The 12,231-nt window shown below is 52.2% G+C and overlaps 2 protein-coding genes across 2 annotated transcripts in view; one reads left to right on the forward strand and one right to left on the reverse strand.

Moving 5' to 3' along the window:
• ATRNL1 (attractin like 1) overlaps positions 1-12,231 on the reverse strand; it is a 379,911-nt gene that overhangs the window by 285,272 nt on the left and 82,408 nt on the right. The window contains exons 11-15 of the mRNA XM_066601402.1: positions 8,946-9,030; positions 7,806-8,017; positions 7,508-7,626; positions 3,171-3,303; positions 2,918-3,099 (exon numbers count right to left, since the gene is read on the reverse strand). Of these exons, the coding sequence (XP_066457499.1) occupies positions 2,918-3,099; positions 3,171-3,303; positions 7,508-7,626; positions 7,806-8,017; positions 8,946-9,030 (731 nt within the window). The remainder of the gene's footprint in view (positions 1-2,917; positions 3,100-3,170; positions 3,304-7,507; positions 7,627-7,805; positions 8,018-8,945; positions 9,031-12,231) is intronic.
• ABLIM1 (actin binding LIM protein 1) overlaps positions 1-12,231 on the forward strand; it is a 509,502-nt gene that overhangs the window by 106,976 nt on the left and 390,295 nt on the right. The gene's annotated exons all lie outside the window — the stretch shown is intronic.

Here is a 12,231-nt window from a genome sequence, read left to right on the forward strand (position 1 = left end):
TCTCAATGTCCGGCGGCGAGGGGGCCCCTCCTCAATGTGCGGCGGCGAGGGGGCCCGTCCTTAATGTGCGGCGGCGAGGGGGCCCGTCCTCAATGTGCGGCGGCGAGGGGGCCCGTCCTCAATGTCCGGCGGCGAGGGGGCCCGTTCTCAATGTCCGGCGGCGAGGGGGCCCCTCCTCAATGTGCGGCGGCGAGGGGGCCCGTCCTTAATGTGCGGCGGCGAGGGGGCCCGTCCTCAATGTGCGGCGGCGAGGGGGCCCGTCCTTAATGTCCGGCAGCGAGGGGGCCCGTTCTCAATGTCCGGCGGCGAGGGGGCCCCTCCTCAATGTGCGGCGGCGAGGGGGCCCGTCCTTAATGTGCGGCGGCGAGGGGGCCTGTCCTCAATGTGCGGCGGCGAGGGGGCCCGTCCTCAATGTGCGGCGGCGGGGGGGGGCCCGTCCTCAATGTGCGGCGGCGAGGGGGCCCGTCCTCAATGTGCGGCGGCGAGGGGGCCCGTCCTCAATGTGCGGCGGCGAGGGGGCCCGTCCTCAATGTGCGGCGGCGAGGGGGCCCGTCCTCAATGTGCGGCGGCGAGGGGGCCCGTCCTCAATGTGCGGCGGCGAGGGGGCCCGTCCTCAATGTGCGGCGGCGAGGGGGCCCGTCCTCAATGTGCGGCGGCGAGGGGGCCCGTCCTCAATGTGCGGCAGTGAGGGGGCCCGTCCTCAATGCTCAATTATTCACTTATATAGTAAAACCAATATGGCCACCATCTCTTCCAGCACGACTGGTCATCCAGCTTTCCCAGGCTCCCGATAAGCCAACATCCGTTATTCCCACCATCAGGTGGTAGAACACTTTGCATCCATTAGTCTTATCTCAGGGCTCTCTGCCAACATCCAGACGGCCACATAAAGATAATATCCGGAATGGTCCTGCTGACTGGTCTCGGTCACAGGGTGAGACTGCGGATAATGGCGTCCATTTGTTGCGGTTGTAAAGTGTGAGTTACGACTTTTATTGGCAATCGTCCCCTGCCGACCCCAAACCGTCATCTGCTAGTCACTCGGTCAAATATCGGCGGCCAAAACACCATCAGAGCAGATCCGGATGACAGACGAGTCCGATGAATCATTTATAGGGGCGGCCGGAGACGGGGTCTGATTAATGGGGAAGGGGTAGCAGAGATACGAAGAAATAATTCAACGTGCGCAATTAAGAGAGAGACCGTGCTGAAGACCTGATATCCACCGTGGGGCCCCAAACGGCCCCCTCACATGGTGCAGACCGTCCTGGTGACCTCAGATCCTCCTTGGGGCCCCCGGATGCCAATGAATGGTGCGGCTGCACAGTCACCCGACATGAGCCTATTCGAGGATTTATAGGATGTGATGGAGAGGTCCCTTACACCCGAGATCCTGTACCTACAAATACCCCAGAGCTGCGGGGGCATCCAGACGGGTCAACATCCCTCCAGACGTCTTACGTTCACTTGTGGATTTGATGTCGAGTTGCTACACTTCACTGGGTTAGAGGGGTCCTACATGATATTAATTTCCGTCCCATGACTTCTGGCACATCAGTGTAAACAGCCAGGCTTGAGTTCCAACAAGGGCTTTCGAGCAGAGAGATGCATCATATGGGTACGAGCCGCGCAGTGCCATGTCCAAAATAATAGCCAGCAGACGGAGAATTACAATACCTGTTGTCAGATGAAGGCTCGGCATGATGTGCCCCAGACTGACGCTATTAGTGGTGGAGGAGACTGGAGAATGGAAATACTCGGAGCCCAGTACAAAAAACATGAAACACTACAACCCAACCTCAAAGGTGGTCATAAACATTAGATGTACCTCATGATTTCAGTTCAATTGGCTGAGTCAGAGGAGGGGTCCGGAAGAGAGGGACAGGAGGGGACCGGAGGAGAGGGACAGGAGGGGTCCGGAGGAGAGGGACAGCAGGGGACCGGAGGAGAGGGACAGCAGGGGACCGGAGGAGAGGGACAGGAGGGGTCCGGAGGAGAGGGACAGGAGGGGTCCGGAGGAGAGGGACAGGAGGGGTCCGGAAGAGAGGGACAGGAGGGGTCCGGAGGAGAGGGACAGGAGGGGTCCGGAGGAGAGGGACAGGAGGGGTCCGGAGGAGAGGGACAGGAGGGGTCCGGAGGAGAGGGACAGGAGGGGTCCGGAGGAGAGGGACAGGAGGGGTCCGGAGGATAGGGACAGGAGGGGTCCGGAAGAGAGGGACAAGAGGGGTCCGGAAGAGAGGGACAAGAGGGGTCCGGAAGAGAGGGACAAGAGGGGTCCGGAGGAGAGGGACAGGGGGTGTCCGGAGGAGAATGGACAGGAGGTGTCCGGAGGAGAATGGACAGGAGGGGTCCGGAGGAGAATGGACAGGAGGGGTCCGGAGGAGAATGGACAGGAGGGGTCCGGAGGAGAATGGACAGGAGGGGTCCGGAGAATGGACAGGAGGGGTCCGGAGGAGAATGGACAGGAGGGGTCCGGAGGAGAATGGACAGGAGGGGTCCGGAGGAGAATGGACAGGAGGGGTCCGGAGGAGAATGGACAGGAGGGGTCCGGAGGAGAGGGACAGAAGAGCATTGAGGAGAGGGACAGAAGAGCATTGAGGAGAGGGACAGAAGAGCGTTGAGGAGAGGGACAGAAGAGCGTTGAGGAGAGGGACAGAAGAGCGTTGAGGAGAGGGACAGAAGAGCGTTGAGGAGAGGGACAGAAGAGCGTTGAGGAGAGGGACAGAAGAGCGTTGAGGAGAGGGACAGAAGAGCCTGGAGGCGTAGGCAGAGGAATCGGTCAGCATCTTATTTCCCTCTCCCTGCCCCATACACAAGTGTGGTTGCCTTTCTCAGTGTCCGTGTACATAGAGGAGTCCGGCCGGCAGCTACAACTTCTCTCATCTGCGGTGTGATAGGATGGATGCGGTCTTCTCACCTGTACTGTATACTTTTGCATTTCATCCAGGACAAAGTCCACCTCTTTGGGGGTGGTGAGGGAGGCGAGGCTGCCGCTCAGGTTGTGACAGTACACCCTGGCATTGTCGTAGCTGTCCCGGCTGGAGTTGATGCGCAGGCAGGCATCGCCCACGTGGCTCCATCCTTCTCCACATAGATGAGCTGTGAGGAGAGAACAGAGTCAGCGTCTCCTGCTCAGCCACACACAGGGTCACACACAGACGGGCACTTACCGGGCAGCGCCTGGCATTCCTGCTGCCGCTGATCCCACTGGCAGTTTAGGTTGAGGGAGCAGCTCTTGCAGCTCGTCAGTTTGTTGCAGATCTGCTCGTTTCTCACGTAACATTTCACGTAACTCTTCACAGACTGCAAAATGGACAATCGTTACAATTAGTCACAAAGGTAAATGATGCAGAATATATACCACCTGGATGTAGAAAATATACAGCCGAGGTGCAGAATATATACCACCAGAGTGCATTATATACAATACCACCAGGGTGCAGTATATACAGTACCACCAGGGTGCAGTATATACAGTACCACCAGGGTGCAGTATATATACCACCAGAGTGAATTATATACAATACCACCAGGGTGCAGTATATATACCACCAGAGTGAATTATATACAGTACCACCAGGGTGCAGTATATATACCGCCAGGGTGCATTATATACAGAACCACCAGGGTGCAGTATATACAGTACCACCAGGGTGCAGTATATACAGTACCACCAGGGTGCAGTATATACAGTACCACCAGGGTGCAGTATATACAGTACCACTAGGGTGCAGTATATATACCACCAGGGTGCATTATATACAGTACCACCAGGGTGCAGTATATACAGTACCACCAGGGTGCAGTATATATACCAGGGTGCAGTATATATACCGCCAGGGTGCATTATATACAGTACCACCAGGGTGCAGTATATATACCCCCAGAGTGCATTATATACAGTACCACCAGGGTGCAGTATATATACCGCCAGGGTGCAGTATATACAGTACCACCAGAGTGCAGTATATATACCACCAGAGTGTAGTATATACAGTGCCACCAGGGTACAGTATATATACCACCAGAGTGCATTATATATACCACCAGAGTGCATTATATACAGTACCACCAGAGTGCATTATATATACGACCAGAGTGCATTATATACAGTACCACCAGGTGCAGTATATATACCACCAGAGTGCATTATATACAGTACCACCAGGTGCAGTATATATACCACCAGAGTGCATTATATACAGTACCACCAGGTGCAGTATATATACCACCAGAGTGCATTATATACAGTACCACCAGGGTGCAGTATATATACCCCCAGACTGCATTATATACAGTACCACCAGGGTGCAGTATATATATACCACCAGAGTGCTTTATATACTGTACCACCAGGGTGCAGTATAGATACCACCAGAGTGCATTATATATAGTACCACCAGGGTGCAGTATAGATACCACCAGAGTGCATTATATATAGGACCACCAGGGTGCAGTATATATACCACCAGAGTGCATTATATACAGTACCACCAGGGTGTAGTATATATACCACCAGAGTGCATTATATACAGTACCACCAGGGTGCAGTATATATACCACCAGAGTGCATTATATACAGTACCACCAGGGTGCAGTATATATACCACCAGAGTGCATTATATACAGTACCACCAGGGTGCAGTATATATACCACCAGAGTGCATTATATATAGTACCACCAGGGTGCAGTATATATACCACCAGAGTGCATTATATACAGTACCACCAGGGTGCAGTATATATACCACCAGAGTGCATTATATACAGTACCACCAGGGTGCAGTATATATACCACCAGAGTGCATTATATACAGTACCACCAGGGTGCAGTATATATACCACCAGAGTGCATTATATACAGTACCACCAGGGTGCAGTATATATACCACCAGAGTGCATTATATACAGTACCACCAGGGTGCAGTATATATACCACCAGAGTGCATTATATACAGTACCACCAGGGTGCAGTATATATACCACCAGAGTGCATTATATACAGTACCACCAGGGTGCAGTATATATACCCCCAGAGTGCCTTATATACAGTACCACCAGGGTGCAGTATATATACCACCAGAGTGCATTATATACAGTGGGGAATAAAAGTATTTAGTCGGATCCCAATTGTATAAGTTCTCCTGTAATTGGCATCATAGGTAGACCTCAACTATGAGAGACAACATGAGAAAACACATCCAGAAAATCACATTGTCTGATTTATAACTAATTTATTTGCAAATTATGGTGGAAAATAAGTATTTGGTCAATAACAAAAGTTCCTCTCAATACTTTGTTATATATCCTTTATTGGCGATGACAGAGGTCAGACGTTTTCTGTAAGTCCTCACAAGGTTGGCACACACTGTTGCTGGTATGTTGGCCCATTACTCCATGCAGATCTGTTCAAGAGCAGTGATGTTTCGGGGCTGTTGCTGGGCAACACGGACTTTCAACTCCCTCCAAAGGTTTTCTATAGGGTTGAGACCTGGACACTGGCTAGGCTACTCCAGGACCTTGAAATGCTTCTTACAAAGCCACTCCTTCGTTGGCCTTATGCTTGGGATCATTGTCATGCTGAAAGACCCAGCCACGTTTCATCTTCAGTGCCCTTGCTGATGGAAGGTAGTTTGCACTCACAATCTCACGATACATGGCCCCATTCATTCTTTCATGTATATGGATCAGTCGTCCTGGTAACAGCCCCAAAGCATGATGTTGCCACCTCCATGCTTCACAGTAGGTATGGTGCTCTTTGGATGCAACTCAGCATTCTTTCTCCTCCAAACACGCCGATTTGTGTTTCTGCCAAACAGTTCTACTTTGGTTTCATCTGACCATATGACATTCTCCCAATACTCTTCTGGACCATCCAAACTTCAGTCGGCCCCGGACATGTACTGGCTTAAGCAGGGGGACACGTCTGGCACTACAGGATCTGAGTCCCTGGCGGCGTAGTGTGTTACTGATGGTAGCCTTTGTTACGTTGGTCCCGCTCTCTGCAGGATCTGAGTCCCTGGCGGCGTAGTGTGTTACTGATGGTAGCCTTTGTTACGTTGGTCCCGCTCTCTGCAGGATCTGAGTCCCTGGCGGCGTAGTGTGTTACTGATGGTAGCCTTTGTTACGTTGGTCCCGCTCTCTGCAGGATCTGAGTCCCTGGCGGTGTAGTGTGTTACTGATGGTAGCCTTTGTTACGTTGGTCCCGCTCTCTGCAGGATCTGAGTCCCTGGCGGTGTAGTGTGTTACTGATGGTAGCCTTTGTTATGTTGGTCCCGCTCTCTGCAGGATCTGAGTCCCTGGTGGTGTAGTGTGTTACTGATGGTAGCCTTTGTTACGTTGGTCCCGCTCTCTGCAGGATCTGAGTCCCTGGCGGCGTAGTGTGTTACTGATGGTAGCCTTTGTTACGTTGGTCCCGCTCTCTGCAGGATCTGAGTCCCTGGCGGCGTAGTGTGTTACTGATGGTAGCCTTCGTTACGTTGGTCCCAGCTCTCTGCAGGATCTGAGTCCCTGGCGGCGTAGTGTGTTACTGATGGTAGCCTTTCTTACGTTGGTCCCAGCTCTCTGCAAGTCATTCACCAGGTTCCCCATGTGGTTCTGGGATTTTTGCTCACCGTTCTTGTGATCATTTTGACCCCACGGGGTGAGATCTTGCGTGGAGCCCCAGATCGAGGGAGATTATCAGTGGTCTTGTATCTCTTCCATTCTCTAATTATTGCTCCCACAGTTGGTTTCTTCACACCAAGCTGCTTGCCTATTGCAGATTCAGTCTTCCCAGTCTGCTGCGGCTACAATTGTGTTTCTGGTGCCCTTCGACAGCTCTTTGGTCTTCACCACAGTGGAGTTTGGAGTGTGACTGCTTGAGGTTGTGGACAGGTGTCGTTCAAACAGGTGCCGTTACTAATGAGTGGAGGACAGAGGAGCCTCTTAACGAAGAAGTTACAGGTCTGTGAGACTCAGAAGTCCTGCCTGTTTGTAGGCGACCAAATACTTATTTTCCACCATAATTTGCAAATAAATTAGTTATAAATCAGACAATGTGATTTTCTGGATGTTTTCTCATGTTGTCTCTCATAGTTGAGGTCTACCTATGATGCCAATTACAGGAGAACTTGTACAATTGGGATCCGACTAATTGACCAGGATGAAGAATGTATACTACCAGAGGGCAGAATATACCATCGGGATGCATAATACATACTGCCAGGGTTCAGAATATATACCAATAGGGTGAGGTATATAGTGCATGTAACAACGGTCACTGCTAACCACCTAGGGCACTGGTCTCCAACCTCTGACTGTTCAGGCATGCTGGGGGTTGTAGTTTCACAACAGTCTGAGAGCCGCAGGTTGAAGACCACTGCCTGGACCTACTGACCATCTATGACCTGTGAGCTCAGGCCGATGGCCCAAGAATCCAACACTCATCAGATCATGTTGTGGGGGATACCACAGAGTCAAACCCCCCAAATATTGACTCCTTGGTGACCCCTGAGCTGGCCCTCACCATGCTGCAGTTGCTGCTCAGGGCCATGCACTTCTTGTCGTCACACCACTGGCAGCCGTTGGTGTTGGCGGTGCAGCTGGCGCAGTCCGTGTTCTTGTAGCAGCGGTCGTCTGCTGGCGCTGCAGAAGGAGGAGATAAGACGTGTCATCTCTTAATGCCCCCATAATGTATACAACATGAGCCGCCACATGATGGACAAGAGGGCGGAGATAAACGGCGGCGTCATCATAACTGCAGCTCTGAATGTGACTGGACTAACAGCACACGATAAGTGGAGAACTACAAGTGCCAGGCTTACCGGATTTGTTGGGACAGTGGGCACGGAACAAGCTGCTGCTGGCATGTGCCGTCTCCCATGACACACAGTGGCCACGCTCCCACAGACAGCTGATGCCCTGTACAGCGTTGGTGCATTGTTCCTGAGTGGGAAAAGCCTCGCAGCTCGGAGGTTTATATACCAAGATGTCGTTCAGGAGGACGCTGGAGAATCCGCCAAATATGTACATGGACCTGACGGGCAAAAACAGCGGCCATGAGTGTGGAGTCCAACACAAAGTATAACCAGATCAGTGGCACAAAGTAAAACAATAACGCTTTATTCTGTGGATTCTTTACAGTAAGAGCAGCAAAATATGAAAACTGCAGGAAAATACTAATGATGATGCATCCTCCAAAAGGGTAATCACTAGTTGATCGCTTGGGGTCCACTGCTAGGGGCATCATCCTGCTGCCTCTTGGAAGCCGCCATGAGAGATGGTGGGCAATGAAACAGTTGGAGCTGCTGGTGATTGTCGGACGATCAGATGCTCCTCTCTAATGGTGGTCTGTAGGGGGCGTCCTGAGCCCGGTCACCTTGTGTGCCCCCATCCACTGGTCCCAACACCCCCTAACAGTCTGGTCAGATGCTCCTCTCTACTGGTGGTCTGTAGGGGGCGTCCTGAGCCCGGTCACCCTGTGTGCCCCCCATCCACTGGTCCCAACACCTCCTAACAGTCTGGTCAGATGCTCCTCTCTACTGGTGGTCTGTAGGGGGCGTCCTGAGCCTGGTCACCTTGTGTGCCCCCCATCCACTGGTCCCAACACCGCCTAACAGTCTGGTCAGACGCTCCTCTCTACTGGTGGTCTGTAGGGGGCATCCTGAGCCCGGTCACCTTGTGTGCCCCCATCCACTGGTCCCAACACCTCCTAACAATCTGATACAAGTGAAAATAAAAAAATCTCCCCATCATGATGGTGCCTGCTAAGTATCTGACAGGGAGCTGCACTGCAGGGAAGTGGCTGCAACACACAGCCGAGACCTCCAGAGATAAAGCGTCGGACATATTCCTGCCCTGTATACAGGTTAGTGATATTTTATTAACACTACTATATAATATCTGATCTTCAGGACTCTGACAGTTGGTGGGATTCTTTACTGTTACAGCATGTGACTTCTTACCCGTTACTGACTACGGCGGAGTGGCCGAAGCGGTTGACATCGCGGTGCAGGTTGGGCTTCTGTAGAACTTTCCACTCGTCACAAGCTGAGGAGGAGATAAAAAAAAGATGAGAATTGGCGCCTCCATATTGCGTTAACGAGCGTCACCCAACAAACGAGAACCCAAACTGTTCGTCTTCAGCTACCATGGATTACGCTCCAGTCACACCCAGAGCTGCATTCACACTTCCACTAACGAGTTGAGCTCCTGTAATGACTGGCAGAGGTCGGGGGTCATGTGCGTTAATTTACCAGAAACCAGAGAGCAGCAGCATGCGCCATTCTTCAGCCAAATTACCAACTCTTATGGGAAGGAGATCAGTGCTACAACATAACCCTGCCTTCCATCTTTACACGACCCCGTCCCCAAAAGTGTAGAAAATTACTTGTGAGTGGGGGAGGGGCAGCGCTGTAAATCCGTTATTAAAAGGCGCACCGCAGATAAGACGCTCCAAGATTAAATCATTTCTTATCTGCTTATGTAATTTGTCAAACTGGCAGCTGAGAAAGTTCACAGGAAATAGACTCAGCCATGCCGGACCAGAGGAGTAGAGGAGGGGCGATGAGCAGGTAAAGTGTCACTAGTGAGACAGGCCTGACCAGAGGAGTAGAGGAGGGGCGATGAGCAGGTAAAGTGTCACTAGTGAGACAGGTCTGACCAGAGGAGTAGAGGAGGGGCGATGAGCAGGTAAAGTGTCACTAGTGAGACAGGCCTGACCAGAGGAGTAGAGGAGGGGCGATGAGCAGGTAAAGTGTCACTAGTGAGACAGGTCTGACCAGAGGAGTAGAGGAGGGGCGATGAGCAGGTAAAGTGTCGCTAGTGAGACAGGCCTGACCAGAGGAGTAGAGGAGGGGCGATGAGCAGGTAAAGTGTCACTAGTGAGACAGGCCTGACCAGAGGAGTAGAGGAGAGGCGATGAGCAGGTAAAGTGTCACTAGTGAGACAGGCCTGACCAGAGGAGTAGAGGAGGGGTGATGAGCAGGTAAAGTGTCACTAGTGAGACAGGCCTGACCAGAGGAGTAGAGGAGGGGCGATGAGCAGGTAAAGTGTCACTAGTGAGACAGGCCTGACCAGAGGAGTAGAGGAGGGGCGATGAGCAGGTAAAGTGTCACTAGTGATATAGGCCAGACCAGAGGAGTAGAGGAGGGGCGATGAGCAGGTAAAGTGTCACTAGTGAGACAGGCCTGACCAGAGGAGTAGAGGAGGGGCGACATAGGTAGAATATCACCAGTGATATATGCCTGACCAGAGGAGTAAAGGAGGGGTGACAGAGGTAGAATATTACTAGTGATACATGCCTGACCACAGGAGTAAAAGAGGGGTGACAGAGGTAGAATATTTATAGTGATACAGGCCTGACCAAAGGAGTAGAGGAGGGGCGACAGAGGTAGAATATCATCAGCGATACAGGCGCTGCAGTATAATCAGACATGATTCCGTAATGTAGATGGCTGCATGGGCTCAGGAACACTTCCATAAACCACTGTCTGTGAGCGCAGATCCCCAATCCACAAATACACGTTACAGCCGGATCAGGCAAAGAAGCCAACAGAATCCAGAAACGCCGGCGTCTTCTCTGGGCCAAAGCTCATTTACAACAGACCGAGGCAAACACGGTTCTGTGCTCAGAGGAACCAAAGCCTGCGGACTCAAGAGGAGAGGAAGCATCCAGCTGGTTATCAGCGCACAGTCCTGCATCTCTGATGGTACAGGGTGGCATTAGTGCCTATGGCACGGGCAGCGCACACTGCCAATGCTGAGTGGTATATAGAGGGTGTAGAACCACATCTGCTCCATCTAGACATCTCTTTCAGGGCAGGCCTTGTATCATAAACCCCATACTGTATCCATCAGACCGGAGGGGGACAACATTCATCTCCCAAAACTCCAGAAGAGGCGGTGCTACACAGCGGTAGACGCGGCTCCGCCCCCAACTTTTGTGAGATGTGTTGCTGCCATCAGTTACTAAATTAGTTAATGCTTTCAAAATGAGATGGACCCCCCCCTCCCCCCCCTCTGATATGTTCTATATTCCACTGCAGATACAAGATGGTCACTTCAGATCATTGCCTTCTTTTTTCCTTTACATTTCGGGATGGGGGATGTGCATCGGTCCAGCGAGAGAGGAGACAGTCACAGATCTGCAGCTGCTCACATTTAGGGCCCTTTTACACGGCCGATAAATCGTTGGATGTGCTTAGCGCTGTAGCTGCGTACCCCGAGTGAACGACAAATGAGATTTGTTCGCTCCTTGTCCGCCGTTCCTAAACGAGGGGTCGGCCGTGTGAACAGGCAGTTATCATGTACGAACGACGGCCTGTTTACAGTGAATGGGGGGGGGCAGAATGATCCCGCCGCTCCGCCTCCATTCACTGAGCGGCGATCGTTCCTGTGCTAAAGCACCGGGGGGACTATCACCGGGACCGCATGGCGGCATCTGCGCCCGACAACCATCCCGTGGCAAGGGCGCTTACCCTTACAATATATAAGAGATAATGCGTTGGCACAATCATCATGGCGGCCTCACCACTAGCGCTCGCGGTGAGGACACTGCCACCGCATCTTAAAAAGGGCAGAGCCGCCCGCTGGTCGCAGCGGGCAGGACATGGCGGACAGTCGTTGCCCCTGTGACCTGGCGGACATCAGACGATTGTTAGCCTTTGAAGATACAATTATCTCTCATCAAGGTCCATTATTCAGCAGCGGGCGGCGCTGGCATTTACTGCGCCATTCTCACCACTTTGAAATCAACATCTTTTATTCTGTGGAATTGCTCTATAAATAGACGTTTCATCTTCGCTAAAAGCCCGTTAATATTAACCACTAATGAGCTGTGGGGTCGGAGCGGCAGCTAATCAGACGCATTGTACCGATCCGGCCGCCGCGCACCTTCACCGACGGCCAGTCAGCAGGATCCCCGTTATGGCGGACGTCACAAAGCAGACGAGACCGAGCAAGACTTCCATCGGGCTCTTCACGCGGGACAAAATTGGCGCGGAATTTGCCATCGCGCAGAAAGTTCTGTACCAAAATTCGTACTGAGACACGCGGATGTCCGCCTCAGCAAGTTCAGCTGTGCGTTCAGGAACAACTCTGCCCCGTGTGAAAAGTCTCATTAGACTCACGGCCCGATATCGCTCTCGCCATCCATGTGAAACCCAAGGGTACAAGGCGTCTTCAGGTGAAAACAGCCTTTCATCATTGCAGGGCTGTAGGGAATCCCACGGGGAATCCCTTCATCCTTTC

This window comes from Eleutherodactylus coqui, chromosome 4, assembly GCF_035609145.1.
Source record: "Eleutherodactylus coqui strain aEleCoq1 chromosome 4, aEleCoq1.hap1, whole genome shotgun sequence".
NCBI classification, from domain to species: Eukaryota; Metazoa; Chordata; class Amphibia; order Anura; family Eleutherodactylidae; genus Eleutherodactylus; species Eleutherodactylus coqui.